The sequence below is a fragment of the Diospyros lotus genome, chromosome 9, assembly GCF_014633365.1.
Source record: "Diospyros lotus cultivar Yz01 chromosome 9, ASM1463336v1, whole genome shotgun sequence".
In the NCBI taxonomy this organism is placed as follows: domain Eukaryota; kingdom Viridiplantae; phylum Streptophyta; class Magnoliopsida; order Ericales; family Ebenaceae; genus Diospyros; species Diospyros lotus.
Window position 1 is genome coordinate 20,516,755 of NC_068346.1, and position 16,705 is coordinate 20,533,459.

A 16,705-nucleotide genomic window follows, 5' to 3' on the forward strand; every position below is an offset into this window, starting at 1 on the left:
TTGCAGTAACTCTTGGTCGATCAACCTAACATTCCCAAAGAGGAAGGTATGTATGGAGGCTATTTAACAATGGTAGCAATAGAATTATATAAAAATCTGAACTCAATTTCAGTGTTATTGTTATAATGATACTCAAAGATTAAGTGATCATGTCTGCAAAATGGAGAAAATATAAGGTTTTTCCCTTTTATTTGGAAGCCATTATGACATTAAATTCATTGAGAAATACAAGTAAAAGCCTATGCAAAGTAAGATAATCAGAAGAACCATTTGTGGGAACTGTAAGGCTCCATGAAGTAGTATAACTTTTCTGTCGCATACTGTGGTCTCTAGGCTTTACATTGAGATCCTCGAGATTGTACCAATTTAACCTTATCAAGTTTCTGTTTTTTTTTTCTTTCTTTATAATTTCTGTTAAGTTAAGGTCTTAAGCAGAAGTTCATATTGCCTCGTAAAAGTAAACAATATGGTGAGAGGTTTTGTTTCAATTGAATAGCATTTAACTATTTCTAAAATTTACTTTGAATGACACAATGGTTTCAGAAACTTGATGCAAGTGCAGTTGCCAATTCCTATGTAGTGTTTTAGGCCTATGGTTCTTGATTCACGAACCCTAAAAAAGCTAATTCCTGTAATAATATTTTTACCACTTATCATGTTGTAACTGTTCCTCTTGAAATAATCTTATTGTTATTATGATATTTTGTGGTGCAGACACATGTTATCTTGTCATTGAATGCTCTATACTTAAGCATCATCCAACCCTTTATCCTTTTGGTGCTAATTCAAGATGATCTGATTATCTCACTGTTCACCTTTTCATAAAAGCTACTGCATATTATGAAAAGGTGCTTGCAATTCGCGTGAAGGATTACCTAATTCCAAAACTTCTGAATGAGAATCCAGATGTCAAGGAGAATCTTAAACGAGGTTATTGTGACCTCCGTAGAGAAGCAGCTTTCAATTTACACTTGATTTACAATCTCTAAGTCCAAAACTTGGAAAACACAATCTATTTTTCATATTTCACCTCTAAAAAAGAAAAGAAGGAAGAAAAGAAAAAAAAAATCTTAAATTTTAAAAATAAAATTATATATTTATTTACAATTTTAAAAATATAATATATCTATATTATAATTTAAAATATAAAATGTCATATAGTATATTATTAAGTATATTACACAAATTATGTATAGTAAAATTTAATATAAATTATCACTTATATGTTAGTAATTTATTAATCAAATTTATTATTTTATTTTAATAGTAAATTTTTATTAAAAAGAGATAATTTTATCATTTAATAATCAAATTCTCAAAATTCTAAAGTAAACGTAATTTCTAATTTTTTGTTTTGAAAAATAGTTTTTTAAAATGACAAAAAAATAAGTTTTCAGTTTTCTTTAAAAAAAATCAAAACAGAAAATTGTAAATAAATTTAAAATTCAAAACTGAAAATTGAAAACGCAAAGAAAACGCAGCCTTATGTTTTGAAAAATTATGTTATATGTGTATATATATATACATACATATAAATCTCCTTCTTTATCCTTATTTTTATTTTTTTTAAAAGATGATGATTGTTGTTATCAATATAGTATTGACCTCTTTGTGACTTTTGTGTTCAATGATAAACTAAGTAAGAAAGTGTCACATATGTCATCAAATTTGATACTAGATGGGACTCAATATCAAAGCTACTTGATGTAAACACATGCAAGAAATAGAGAGGTTGATACTTTTTCGTCAATTTAGAAACCTAAGATATAGATATGATATTATGAATATTCGTTTTTTCTTGTGGGAGGAGATGGTTACGTACATTCTTAAGGGCACTGGGGAGTTATCCGTCAGATGCTAGCTAGCATGGAGTGAATGAATGTTGAAGGCTGATAGGATGGATCCCTTAACTCCTGCAACTATTTGTATCTCTATCATAGGCTTCAATTAAACATTTGAGTTAATACTATTCTACATTGAAAATCTTTCAGATAATTTATTTAGTTGGCAATCATATAATTTTTATGTGTCTGTCTGATCCAAATAACAGAAACTTGAAGTTTATATCAATATACCATTGCCAACAATCCATTGCAAGTTTGAAATTTAAGTTCTTTCTGAAACATCTAGCATTAACAACATAACATGCACTGAAAATGTATAACTATGTTGTTAATTATTTAATTGCATAACATAATTTGCTATTTGAGTATAATTTGTACATGGAAAAACATGACATCATGGCATATGCATACAATTTTAATTTTGTTGTTAATTGAAGTTCATAATATAATATAATTTGTTATATTAAGATGGGTATAGCAAAACATTACAAGGTGTCGTGTCCATACAACTTTACACGCGTTTATATGTATTATAAACCATCAAATTATTTCATGGAACTGTCATAAAATGTGATGCATGTAAGTATTATTATGTATATCAACCATAATCTTTGAATATCCCATGATTAAAGCCCCATAATTTGAAAGAAAACTTAAGGTAAATTTTCAAAATTGGATAGGATTAATGGCACTTGTTGGGTATAGACCTAGGACCCCTCCCCCAACCTAACATCCCCATTTCCATCCCCTTTCCCACCCTCATATAGGTTGGGTATTTTGTTCAATTCTCCATTTTACCTTATAAATTCATCAAAAAAAAAAAAAGATAACAAATTAATTTTTTTTTGTAGTTTAATTAATTTCTTAGGAATTTTTAGGCTATTTTTTAATTTCACTCACTCATGAAAAAAAAAAAAAACATACAAAAGTTTTCACCATTTTTATAAAAGAGTAAAGTTATCAAGATTTCAATAACTAGGTATCCAAAAAATCATGCATTTTCAAATTAGCATTCTAATAGATGGAATAGTAAAGATATAAAATATATATGTGTACTATTTGTACTTTTATACAAACTTGTGAAGTAACAGCAACAAGCATTTACCAACACACAAAAAAAAAAAAATGAGATACGAGGCAAAACTAGCAATTGAGATGGGGGAATTCTAAATACATAAGCAACATATCGATTGAAAGGAAAAACCAATAATACAAAACAAAACTCAAGAAAAAAAAATAGTTTTGAGAGTACAAAAAAAAATAGCAAAAGTGACGCTCTTCTTGGAATTAGGTGGAAACGTAATGGATTGCATTTGTATACCATAAACCTTTGATGGTAAAGTATTGGACTTGGATTGCACACGAGTAATACGAACATTTAACAGTATAATAGTGGACTTTGATTTCGAATTAACTTTTTTTTTTCTTTTTTTTTAACCAAGTGTCATAACAATTAAATCTATTATATATAATAAAACAAAAATATGTAAGTATTTTCAATGTATCTATCCATTAAATCAAATTATATTATAAGGTAGAAATATTAGTGAACAAGACATAGGGGTGTGCATTCGATTATAACTGAACCGAACCGAAAATATACACTAGCCGAATTAACTGAAACCAAACTAATCGATTCTGAATTTGAGCTAACCGAACCGAAAATCGAACCGAAAGCCTACCCAAAAAATCAAACCGAACCTACACAAAAACTGACCTAACCGAAACTGAATGGCAAATAATTAACATTCATTCATTCAACCTTGATTACCAGCAGCCAAGTAATTAACATTCATTCAGAATAAGACTTGATTACCTCTATTCCAAATACGAAAACTACAATGTGTGACATCAAAGATTGAATGACAGAAAATGAACCGAAACTAGTGTTTTGAGAATGATATAAAAACACAAATTCTACACCAAGAGGACTTAGAGGAGGACTAACCGATTGACATCAATTCCACCCATCAAGGGAACAAGAAATGTAGGGATCATCACAGCAGTCCCCAATGCCAAGATATAGTGCTGTAAGCACATCGCAATTGCCTCCCCTGTTGAAGGACATGAACAAACTTGAATCAGAAACAAATTAACAAATGAACAAACTAAATCTGAAACAAATTAACATATGAACAAACTAAAAATGAACAAACTGAAACTGAAACAAGTTAGGGTTAGGGTTTCGAAATCACTCACTCTCGGTCTCTTGAGAGAGAAGGGATGAAGGGGCGACGGCGAAGGGACGAAGGGAAGGCAGCCGACGGCGAAGGCGAGGTGAAGGGTAATCGGTTAGGGTTCGATTTGCTCTCGCCTTCGACAGGTGGGGGTGACTCGAGATTTATCTGGTAGCTGGCGCAGAGGGGCTGGGTGTTGGGGAAGGAGAAGCCAACGACGGGGGTGTTTAGGTTCGACGGCAACAGCGAGGTAAGGGTTAGCCAGTTAGGGTTCGGTTTGCTCTCACCTTCGATGGGTAGGGGGTGACTCTTGAGCTATTTAGCGCAGAGCGTGCGGTTGGGTGTTGGGAGGGGGGAGAAGCCGCCGCCGACGTCGACAAGGACGTTTGGGTTCGACGGCAATGACAAGGTGAGGGTTAGCCGGTTAGGGACTTTGGGTTCGATGTTGTCGCCTTCGAAGGGTGGGCGACTCTCGGGCTATTGGGTGTGCAGGGCCTGAACAATGAACTTGGGTTTGGGGGGGGCTAAGAACGGGTTAGCGGTTCGGTTATTTGGGTTCGATTATTTTGACCCAAATAACCGAACCGAATCAACTATCCGATTTTTTGTTAAATGGGTAACCAAAACTGAACCGATTATTAAGACTAACCGAACCGAACCGACCGAATCGGTCGGTTCGATTCGGTTAAATCGGTTTATCCGAATTTTTACACACCCCTAGTAAGACATACACAATTATATATGGATCATGCTACTTGCACATCAAGGGCTACACCTTGAGCTACACATACCCGCGCAAATGACTAAAATACCTCTCACACCTCATTGCCTAATCTCACCATCTCGCATCGTCTCCTTACCTTAGGTGAGGGGTATTTTAGTAATGCACCTCATGCCACCTCATCAAGTCATCTCACTGCCTTAGATGAAAGATATTTTTATCATTTTAACTACATTGTGTAGCATAAGATATAGTCCAAGGAGTTCAAATAGCATTTTCCATTATATATAGACACACATACGTATATATATATTTATATATGTAGATCTATGTCAATTGTTGCACTACAGTACTGCACTTGAATAAGGATCTTGATGCATTTACCAAATAAAGAAAAAAAAAAAGATATTGCGAACTGTACATCAAATCTCTTGTTTAGAATAAAAATATTTGATGTGTATAAAATAATTTTTTTTTGACTAGTCTAGATGGCAGCTTTTTGATGATTCAGTAAATAATTTTTAAAATCAATTTATAAAACACCCTCCTTTGAATCTACTTTTATATTAAATGTTTATTGGTATATATTTATTTTTTTTAAGAAGAGGTGGAACATATATTATATTATGGATAATAAAACCAAAATATAAAAATTTGTTAGTCACAAAATAGCCCCCAGGTAAAACTATAATATAAATTAACATTAACATATGGTGTGTTTGTAGAATTAAAACATAAAAAATGAATCCAAGCAATAACGGTAAAACCAATTTATCGTGGGATCGAGCGGCGGGGAGGGAGGGCATCCCAAGGGTAAAACCAATTTAATTGGGGTAAAAACAAAAGAATCAATTCTAGGCATAGAGATGTTTATATTTTTTAATATTTTGTTGTATTTTATATTTTTTAATTTTAATTATTTCAAATTTGAAAAATAATTAAAATTATCTTTTAACTACAATTTAATAATTTTATAGTATTTTTTTTCGCTACGCAATTTAGAATCATAGATCAATTTTTTATAGTGAAAAACTATATTTGGTGGTGAACAATCTAATTCATTTAAATTGCCACGATTTAGTAGTTATGTAGTAAAATATTAACTTTTAATAAAGAAATAAAGTTTTTAAGGATGTAAATGGGAGAATAAAAAATTAATAAGGTGGGAAAAGGTGTGGAGAGGAGTTTTTTTTTAGTGCTTCTTTTTATAATTTACTAATAAATTTAAATAATATTATTTATTTGAAATTTAATATTTTACCATATAGTTAAAAAATAATTAAATTAAAGTTAAATCAATCTAAGACTTAAGATGATTAAATAATTAAAAGATCTTTAAATCAATTCAAAAAAAATGTTCAATAAAAATATTATATATATGTAATAATAAATAAAATTAAATTCTATGTATTAAAAAAATATAATTAATTTTCATATATAAATCAATGAAAAAAATAGTGCTCCTTATGCGACTCAAATCTGGAACTTGTAAGAATCGAGAGCCTTAACATGGATCGCCTAGCCACGAGACTATACTATCGAAATATGATTTTAAAAATATAGTCCCAAAAAAGAAATTGTGAAATTCTTTTGGAAAGACTCTCCCAAAAGAATTGCTTCTCCTGAAGATATTGCATTTCTTTGGGAGAATTACTCCAAATAAAGAGGTACAATAGTAGTTATATATATTAAAATTAGTGGAATAAATATTATGATTATGTAAAATAGGAAAAAAAAATATAATTAGCTTACCTTAAACTCACTCCAAGCATATAATTATTGATATAATCAATTGATGTAAGAGTCAAGTAGTTAATATAAAATAGTTGAATCCTTAATCAAATAAATTAATTATCATATGATGTTTTTCCAAAAAAGCAAGTTTTGATAATAAAAAAATAATTTTAAAATTTCAAAAAATCAATTATTGGATGAAAGTCATTTTTGAATATATGAACCACTGCGGTTGGGAGAATCCAATGACCAGTTCTAATCATTGGAATCACAAGGTGGCTTAAAAGTCGACGACAACAATATTTTTTATAAGTTATTGAATTAATTTCATTACTACTTGACTAGGTTTGACCGAGAAGATTGTGATGTCTTACAAAATATGTTTCGAGTCATTAGTTCTAAGAAAGTTGTTGCGAGATCATTTCGGAAGGACCCTCCTGTAATAATTGCTTTATTTGGGAAAACTATCCCGAAGGAAGAGATACAACAATAGTTATATATATTAAAATTAATGGAGTAAATATTATGACTAGGTAAAATATATATATATATTTATATAATTAACTTATCTTAAGATCACTCAAAACATGTAATTATTAATATAATCAATTGATGTATTGGAATCAAGTAATTAATATAAAATAATTGAATTTATAATCAAATAAATTAATCACCATGAGACCAAAAACCTCATAATTGTGTCACCATAGTCATATAAAATAGTTGAATCCTTAATTAATTTTTAATTTTCGAGTATGTGATAGTCAATTTCGATGGTTGAGCCAATTCTAATTTGATAGTCAGTTTCTGTCATTGGAATCCACCGTTTGACTATTTGAAAATAAAAAAAAAAATTAGATCTACAAAAGTTAATAGAATATATATTATAACTATGTAAAATGAAAAAAAGAAATATAATTACCATCACTCAAAGCATATAATTACTAAAATAAAAAATTGATGTATTAGAGTTAAGTAATTAGTATAAAATAGTTGAATTCCTAATCTAATAAATTATAATTGTGTCATCATATTTATAAAAATTCAAAATGATCCAAAATTTCATAATATAAAGAGTAATATATATATATATATAAATAATATTTTATCTTATATTAATTTAAAAAACAATAACATGGGCTGCCGTCCCAAATGAGAGAGAGTATATGGACCTCCGCCCAGTTGCCGCTTCATTCCTCTCTCTAACGGTTGAAAATCCTCAAAGGATCTCCGCTCCGCTCCGCTTCTCTCCTCTCCTTTCGATCCCACCAGTTGCCGCTTTATTCCTGTCTCTAACGGTTGAAAATCCTCAGAGGATCTCCTCTCCTCTCCTCTCGATCCCAATTTGTTCAAATTGACTCTGCCAACTCTGCCAGCTATCTTCAAGTAACGGCAAGAAGATGAAGAAGACCCTAGGCATTGCGTTGGGGTTCCGATTCTCGCCGATTTCGCCAGGTCCTCTCTCTCTCTCTCTCTGTACTTTGATTGCAACGTCGAGCTTCGAGCTGTAAGAACTAGGGTTTGGCGATTCGATCGTCGGGTCGAATTCGCATCCGATGCGGAAATAGATGCATTTCAATACATTTTATTAGAAACAAAGCTTTTACTTTAGATATATCAGAGTATGAACTACGAGTTTGATGCCAAAAAATTAGGTCCGAGTGTGAGAGGAAATGTGTATGTTGTCCTGGTTTGTTGCAGGTGTAGGTTGTATGTCATTTGCAATTTGAAATTAAATAATTTTATCCTTCTTTTTCTTATCAGAATCTGTATCCACAAAAAAAAAAAAGTACCCATTGTCAATGGCTTCTCATATTCCATTTTGTTATGCTCTTTCATCTGTCTTCTTAACTGGGTTCTCTATTCCTTGTAGGAGAAGTGTCTCTAATCTTCTTCGCAGTGGGTTTCGTGAAAGTTTGGACCAATTTATACAGTCGTATGTGGAAAGGCAAGCCGAAGCTCCAATCGACTGGGATCTGCACAGGAACTTACCCACTCCAACTCCTGCTTCACCTGAGCAGGATCGGGAGGAACAGAGGGATGAACAGAATGGGGATCAGAATGATGACATGGGCAGACCTTCATTGGCACTACCATCCCCTCCGGTGCCCCCTCCACAGCCTCTTTGGCATCAGGCTTTACATCATTCTAGTTGGTCTCGACAGAGCATGCGCCGCTCAGATCTTGTGAGTCTTCTTTTATCTATTAGCACTTCGGTGGTAAAAGCTTGAAAAGAAAATATAGCCCTCTTCTCTAAGTGTAAAATAGGCGTCCTCTCATTAATTAGTGCTTAGTAGTATATAGACGCTCCATTTTCCGTTGAACTATACCAAATACCATAATCTGCACTTCCTTTAACGTATCTCAATGCCCGTTTCCTTTGTATGTTAATTTTAGTGTGAGAGTGCATATTTGGACATTCCATCCAAACTGGTTATCTCCATTGTCTTTTTTTAATCACTTGTGGATCCAAGTGTTGTATTATATTTGTCATGATTTGATTCATATAATCTATTATACACATTTATCTACTGTAATATCCACGTTAGGAATCTTATAATTATTTGTTGTCTTCTTTTTATTTTTTTAGCCATGGGGTGGGGTGGGGAGGGGAGGTGTGGCATCAATAGGTGGGTGGGGAGTAAGCCACGTTTGTTTTGATTAGGAACAGAATGCGACCACCCTTGCTAACCATGGTTAATTGATTGGGTTTACTTTTAGAAATCTGGGAATTCAGGACAATCTTGATCATTTTTCATCTTAAGAAAGATTAAATTTGTCTTCTGAATTCTTTGTTGGATTGAATGACTCTGGAAGTCTTGTTGCAGTTTTAATTTTCCGATTCTGGTGAAACCTATACTTGTTTGTAGTGTTTTGTTTATGCATCTGCCCTTCACCGGTCTTGAACTAAATGCGGGGATGCTGACCGGAGCAGGAGTGGGGGATGATTAATGATCTGAGAGTGGATATGGCAAGGCTTCAGCAGGGCATGAACCACATGCAGAGGATGTTAGAGGCCTGCATGGACATGCAACTGGAGTTGCAACGCTCCGCTGGACAGGAGGTCTCTGCAGCTCTGAATTGATCAACTGGTGGACAGGGTCTGTATGCCCTTCTAACTTTATAGCTCTTTCACTTCTTCTTCAGTACCACTTTATCAACTGAAAATTAGAACCTTGCAGCCGTGACGATTTCTGAATTGTGCTTTCAGTTTAAATAATCAAATAGCAAGTATTGCTTTTGTTTCACCTTCTATTTATACCAGAACCTGTGTTGAAGAAATTTCAATACGCTGCAGGGATGGCGGAGACATCAGAGGATGGATCCAGATGGGTTCATGTTCAGAAGGGAACTTGTTGTGTATGCTGTGACAGCCATGTTGATTCTCTTTTGTACAGGTAAACTTGCTTGTTTGTTTGACTATTGATATGTATGTACATGGATATACATACTCAAAAACACAACAATAATCCTAAGCTTTAATCTCACTAGGCAGGTTTGGCTTGATAAATTGATAAATACTAGACTTTCATGTGTCTCTATCTATGCCTACATATATATATGCTTCTGCAAGGAAACTGCTTAAAACAATAGGTTACTTGCAGGATAGGGATTGGGAGTCTTTCTGGGACATGGTTTAGTGGGGTTGCTTTGTCATCTTAAGATTTGTTTATCACATGTTGTCTTGTTCCCTAAGGAAACGCTTGTCAACTCCTCTATTATGGGTCATCTATGGTGACAAAATCTAGCCAAGATTTAATTTAGTTGATAAAGCAAGCTACTGTGACATTAAACTTTTAACCAAATGGTGGTTGGTTGGTTATATAGATAACCAATGTTTTGAAAAAGGCTCTGTTCATAACTCAAATTTGTGATCTTCCGTTTATATTATCATAGCCACCAAGAAGAATAGAATAGTGCTACTGCTTTTAGCTCATTTTCATTGGACGAAACTGGATAATGATATTATTATTTTTCATATTGACAGCATATCATCATTAATAGAAGATTGATTAAAGTAGGCATTGGAATGGAGGGATGAGGAAGAGCAGCCTCACGCTTCATCTCAGCCTTAATGGCTGTAGCCAACTGATCATAGGCTTCACCCCATGCACCATTCATCTCCTCCTTCCACTTCTCCCCTATTGCCTCCTTCACCATTCTCAACAATGCTTCTTTCACCACCTATTCAACCATTAATCCAAATTTTTGTTTTTTTTTATTGAATTTATGATGTGGAATGGGATCAAAATGATGCGAATTAAAATATATATATATATATATATAGAGAGAGAGAGAGAGAGAGAGAGTACCTCAAAGTGGGGATCAATGACTCCTTTGTGAAGGTGAACAGAGCCCAAATACTTGAGAGTTGTATCAGCAACCACTACCTCACCTTTCTCTCGCAGCTGAATGGCTGCCTCACATGTCTAATCATACCACCACCACAAAATTATAATTATAAAAACAAACATAGCTATCATGTTATTTTCCATAAATTTTCTATGTATTTTCAAAATAATCTAAATAATTATAAGAAAATGTGTAATATGTATATATGGTTATATACACATGCACATGAACCATCTTGAAGACTTTGACAGCATGAGCCTTGAGCTTGGGATTGTTCTGGGGAATTTCATCAGAGTCCTTCAGAAATGAGAACATGTTCTGGGGAACTTTATCAGAGTCCATCTAAAAAATCCATCTTAAATTCCATGTTTTCTTGTAGTGTAGTGCAAGCACGATAAAACCAACGCAATAAGGACATTGTGGGTTCCACCCCTCGCTCATTGCACAAAATACAAAATTCCGCCAGCATTGCCCATCCATTCGAAGGCAACTGACCTGGCACTAATATTTCCTCCCTTAAAAATTGTATCCCAAATGGGTGTAAAGGAATCCTAAGTCATGCTTGCAAACTATCTAAATGTATTGCTACGTCTCCTTCCTTAACAGTACTAGTAAGCTCTCCTCTCCCAGGACCCCTTCGTTTCCATGACTCTGGGATACAGAATTATTGCACAAGGTCCTTAGCGTGTTTGCCCTTCACAACTGAGGGTCTCATATGTGGGGAGATGATAATATCAGTAGGGAGGAGGTTGTTCGATATCCGTTTTACCTCATAGTTGAATTTTTCAGCAAGAGTGAGCCTTCCGGAGAAGCAGAAAACTCCTAGCGCTAAGTAAAGGTCTTCGGGACAACAAAAAGTCTTCGGGAGCTCTAGATGACTCAGGCTCTTCGGGGTAAAAGTGTGACCCATTCGGGACCACCATCTATTTATAATCGCGACCTTCGGCAGGCCAAGCATCATGAGTCCCCCAAAACTCTCCCTCAATGAAGCCATCAAGCACCTACTTCTATTCTACTCTTTCCTTCACCTTTCAACCTAAGGAAAGAGTGGTGAGCTATTATTGTGGGGTGTCCTAAAATTCTCCTAAGTTTTAAAGCAATTCCCGAGTTCATTATCGGACAGTCTCCGAAACAAAAGCCTCCTAGACCCCTGATGGGTCCCCCGGGATCGACCTAGTATGCATCATTTTTGCCCGAGTCCAAAGACACCCTTCAGTGTCTCCTAGACCTAAGCCATCCGGTGGCCCAAAACCTCTTTCCGGGCCACCCAGAGATAGCCATCGGGGGGTGCCAACCCAAAGACTTCTCTAGGCCCTCCAGCCTCATCCGATGGGTCTCCCTAGAAGAGCCTCCCGGCTTAACTGTGGATCCTACTATTTTGCCTATAAATAGGCGCCTCCTCGAAGGCAAACAAACCTTTTTGAACTTTTAGACCTTTTTGGACACTTTGAACCTTTTGGGACTCTTAGACCTTTCAGACATCTGAAACCTCGGCAGACAAACGGATCTCACTGGACTTAGATCTTTTTTGACTCACTTCATACATTTGTCCAGACTCTCAACCTCTCTTTAAAACCCATTCAGAAACACGAGTATCCCTTTAGGACATTGATTATACACATACACTTGCATCATCCCTGTGGCATTAGACATACATTTGGACATTTCTCTCAAACCATCGTCATACTTAGGCATCGACGAGCCCGTGTGGGGGAGTCGTGTGCCTCTTTGACTTTAATTTGTGACCGTAGGCTAAGTCCTAGCCTAGCTCAACTGTAGGACCAAAAGCCCCTTCTCCCGAAGACCCATCGGGGTCATTTCCTCTTGACTCCCTGAAGGCCCATCCAGGCAGCACATCTAGAAGCCCCTGAGAACCCATCCGGAAGTATTTGTCTGAAAAAGTCCAAACTGTTTTATACAAAAAAATCCTTGAATTCAAGAAAGTTCTAAACAACCCAATTCACCCCCCTCCTGGGTGTCGCTCTTGGGTGTCTATTATTTCTTACATACTTGAATGATTTTACTTATCAAGCAACACACATTCATCAATATAAGTTCTTCAAGTGTTCTTACATAGAACATTGAGAACCATAAAAATTTGATACTCAAATATCAAATAGGAAATTTAAGATAATAATTGGATCAAAACTCAATAACCATCCCTTGAGTATATGATCATTTACTAAAAAATCTTGATGTTTGATACTTAAACATCATATATGAAATATAAAAAACATTACTTTTAAATTTTGAGTAATGCTTATATCACTTAACATCATATTCTTATCTCCAAATGCTGCCTCTCATCTATACAATATATATATATATATATATTCTATGTTTGAAATATGTATGGATCAATCTTTATGAAAAATGTTTTAATGTATATAAATTTATATCAATCGGCTGAAACTCATTTTATGTTATGGAAAGTATCTTTCCAAATTAGAATTCACCCACATCTTGGGTGATCTTTCAATTAGATATTTTATGTTTCAAACCAGTAAAAATCACTATGATAATCGAATACTTAAATATTATAACATTTGATAGATGAGTATGAGTTTTGTTATGATTTTTCATACTCTTAACTTCTTAATATAAAATAACAAAAAATGAACTTGATGCAATTGTATCAAGAAATTCAGACGAGTTAGGATAGTCTGTGTTTTATTTTGTGATGTATTTAATTAATCATATATATATATATATTTTGTTAAAATTTATTTTTTTTAAGTGTTGTTAAAATTTTGTTGTTTATATTTCTTGCACATCAACAAATCAAAAATAAACTCAACTTCGCAAAAGGAATATTAATGTGAAGTTTTTTAAAAACATCAAGAAATTTAAGAAAATTCTTATCTTATTTATACTTGCAGAAACACTGTGGAAAAGACACAGGAGGAACATAAAATTTGACGAGCTCTAGCTTTTTTTCCTTTTGTTTCTTTTCTTCATTCACGAGTAGCCGCTCTTAAGGAACTAGGACTTGATTTGGATTTCCTCTCATCTTTCTCATCTCCATTTTGTGGCTTCCCTTCCAATTGTTTTCCTTTCCTCAAGGTAATTGCCTTTACATGATTTTCAAGATTTGTCTCATTGTTACTAGGACATGTACCTTGAGATTTATTAGATGCCATAGTAGCCAATTATCCCATTTGAATCTCTAAATTTTTTATGGTAGCCTATTGATTTTACAAAATTAATTGCTGATTCTGAAAGTTTGCCTTTATATCTATCATAAAATGTGGTAGCTTTGGTAAGGGTTGTGACCAAATTTTCTAAGGAGGTTTTCTTTTCTTCAGGTTGAGATCTAGGTTGAGATCTAAGCTTAGATGACCGAGGGTTACATTAAATTGCAAACCACCAAAATAAAAACTGTAGGATATTTTAATATAGATTGTAGAGACAAGCTTTTTCTCCTCAAAGCTTAGGACTAATTATGATAAAGAGTAATGCCTTAAGCACAAATGGATGCATCCCAGGACTGATGGAATGGAATAAGTTTGTAGTAAAAGAGAGAGAGAGAAATACGAGAAAAACTCAGCGGGAAGCTTTTAGCTTTAGGCATAACGTGGGATATAATGGCCTTACAAAATATATGATTATGGATAGAAATGATTGGTGAGTTAGAATTTGTATAGTAGTTGATCACACCTAATGAGATAAAGGCTCAGTATTGCTGAGGGAAAAAGAAACATTCTCTCTTCTCCTCTATCAGATATACAGATTTCTGTGCGATGAATTAATGAATAATGATCTGGATGTTGGATGTGATTGGTTGAGAATTCAGAATGCCTAGCATTTATTCATACTGATGTCAGGTTTGTGTTTTTTGACACAGTCATGTTGGAATTTTATGCACCCTGGTGCGATCACTGCAAAAAGCTGGCTCCAATCTTGGATGAAGTTGCTGCTTCATTTCAAAATGATAACGTTGTTATTGCTAAGATTGTAAGATTTCTGACCTCTTCTAGCTAAGTTATGAAAGTTGTTGGTTTGTGGTCTAAGTTAGTTTTCAATTTTGTGCGTCTGAACTCGGATGGTCCACTATGAATATGAAGAATACCTTTGCATTACTTTTGTTTCTTCTTAGAGGATCAGATTCTTGTTTTCTTGTTGCTAGGTTGAAACTGACTGTCCACATCATAAATGCAATTAAATTGAAGGAGTGACTAATAACCAGAAATGAAATAGAAAAAGAAAACAAAAAAAGGTTTAAATTAACAATTGAGTTAATTGGTATGAATATTAATAATGTCAATCCCCAGTAACGACGCCAAAAACTTGATGGACAAATTCGCAAGTATACGAAATCACTAAAGTAATAAACAAATAAATCAAATATCATTCCCACGGAGATTATATATTGATTACTAAAATTGATTAACCCTATTATTATTTAAACTATTTAGAAAAGTTATGATCAAACTAAACCTAAATAAAATAGAACTAATTAATTTAATTTCAACAGATCAAAGAATAACAAAAAAAACCAAGATTAATTTATCATTAGGGTATTTTAAATTTACTTAAATCAATCCTATTTAATTTATTCGACTGATAATCAATTTTAATTATTTATGCAATGGTTGAACAACTGTAAATTGATGAAGGAAGTGATGTTTGTACAATTGGTGGGAACACAGGTGAAATTCATGATCAAGTTAGCCCTTCTCAACCTTTTGTTTCAGTTAGCAGCTATATAACTAAAAGATCAACATGTCCAACAGTTGTTGAGCCTTCTGATTGGCAGCGTTCACCTCTACACGACCCCAATTTTGTAGAAAATTATTTCAAGGTAAAGATTATATTTTTCTTTTTGTCTTTTTCCAGGTTAGGCAAGTGTGTGGGGGGAGTTGGGTGGGGACATCATGATGGCATATCTGCTAATCACTTGCTTGGTCGTGGAACATCAGCTGCATAAACTGGATGGCATATTTTTGAGGTAAGTGACTCTTCCTCATCTAGTTTTAATTCAAATTCAACTGATAGCGATGATGATGATAGGATTAATATATTTGTGAAAAATGTATAGTTGATGTAGAAAGAGCTGCAAAGAAAATCAGAATGTTAAAAAAGAAAAAAACTTCTCTTAAGGATCAGACAAAAAATCTAGAATATGAAAATGCAGTTCTTATTGAACAAAATAAAAATTTTCAATCTCAAAATTCAACCCTTACTAATCGAAACAAATTGCTTGGAAATGAGGTAAAAGATTCTAAGTTAGATTTATCAAAAAATTTTGCAGGTAGCAAAATACTAGATAATATCTTAGAATTTCAAGAAGGAGATACTATGATAGAACTGGTTTGAGCTATGTTGAGAAAGACCATACAAATTTTGGAAAACTATCAAAACCTAAATCCAAACTAAAATTTGATTCTAAATGTAAATTCTGCAAGTGCCATGGTCATAGAGAATTATTTTGTCTAAAGAAGATGAATATTTATAATAAAGAAGGTATGGGTTCCCAAGGATGAGCTCAAGGCAGCCCCAAAAATGATTTGGGTAGTTAAGAATAAGTCTTTGGTAGAAAAATAGGTTAGAAAATTCAAGGACTCAAATGATTGGGTACTTTATCTTAGATAGGTTTTATATGCAATCTATGGGACTTAAAACAATTCAGCTTTGGGAGAAAATGATGTATCTCCCCAGGTAATATATTATAATCTCATATCTCTTTAAATTTAAATGTCTTTGTTGAAATGGTTTTCAACCTTGACTATTTGCCTTGATTACGTATGCGATTAAATATTGATTATTTATGTTTGCTGATTATTAAAGCCTCGAAGATGAAATCATTTTTTGCTCATCAGTATGAATTGTTTTGGATATGACCTTATGGTGTTAATTGAGGTACGTCTGTACCTGTG

General features: G+C 33.7%; 2 protein-coding genes across 3 annotated transcripts; one reads left to right on the forward strand and one right to left on the reverse strand.

Annotated features, from left to right (window-relative positions):
- Positions 1–8,252: 8,252 nt before the first annotated feature.
- Positions 8,253–14,762, forward strand: LOC127809549 (uncharacterized). Of its 2 annotated transcripts, XR_008025132.1 has the most exons (4): positions 8,253–8,662; positions 9,412–9,577; positions 9,775–9,874; positions 14,674–14,762. XR_008025132.1 is itself a non-coding variant. In XM_052348417.1 (3 exons), exons 1-2 carry the CDS (start codon positions 8,279–8,281, stop codon positions 9,559–9,561), a joined length of 534 nt encoding a protein of 177 aa, XP_052204377.1. In that variant the 5' UTR covers positions 8,253–8,278; the 3' UTR covers positions 9,562–9,577; positions 9,775–10,470. The 2 variants fall into 2 exon arrangements, 1 of the variants encoding a protein (XP_052204377.1); XM_052348417.1 differs by lacking the exon at positions 14,674–14,762 and having other exon boundaries at positions 9,775–10,470.
- On the reverse strand, positions 10,378–11,171 carry LOC127809291 (non-symbiotic hemoglobin 2-like). The gene is made up of 3 exons (XM_052348055.1): positions 11,061–11,171; positions 10,790–10,906; positions 10,378–10,661 (listed from the first exon to the last, which is right to left on the reverse strand). Exons 1-3 carry the CDS (start codon positions 11,169–11,171, stop codon positions 10,446–10,448), a joined length of 444 nt encoding a protein of 147 aa, XP_052204015.1. The 3' UTR covers positions 10,378–10,445.
- Positions 14,763–16,705: the final 1,943 nt, after the last annotated feature.

What these genes read in the sequence shown, in the direction of transcription:
- LOC127809549 (XM_052348417.1), top strand. Translation starts at nt 8,279, where the DNA reads ATGGCTTCTCATATTCCATTTTGTTATGCTCTTTCATCTGTCTTCTTA. An exon ending in GCATGCGCCGCTCAGATCTT is followed by an intron (nt 8,663 to 9,411) that starts GTGAGTCTTCTT and finishes TGACCGGAGCAG; the next exon opens with GAGTGGGGGATGATTAATGA.
- LOC127809291 (XM_052348055.1), bottom strand. Translation starts at nt 11,171, where the DNA reads ATGGACTCTGATAAAGTTCCCCAGAACATGTTCTCATTTCTGAAGGAC. An exon ending in CTGTCAAAGTCTTCAAGATG is followed by an intron (nt 10,907 to 11,060) that starts GTTCATGTGCAT and finishes TGGTATGATTAG; the next exon opens with ACATGTGAGGCAGCCATTCA. An exon ending in TCATTGATCCCCACTTTGAG is followed by an intron (nt 10,662 to 10,789) that starts GTACTCTCTCTC and finishes ATGGTTGAATAG; the next exon opens with GTGGTGAAAGAAGCATTGTT.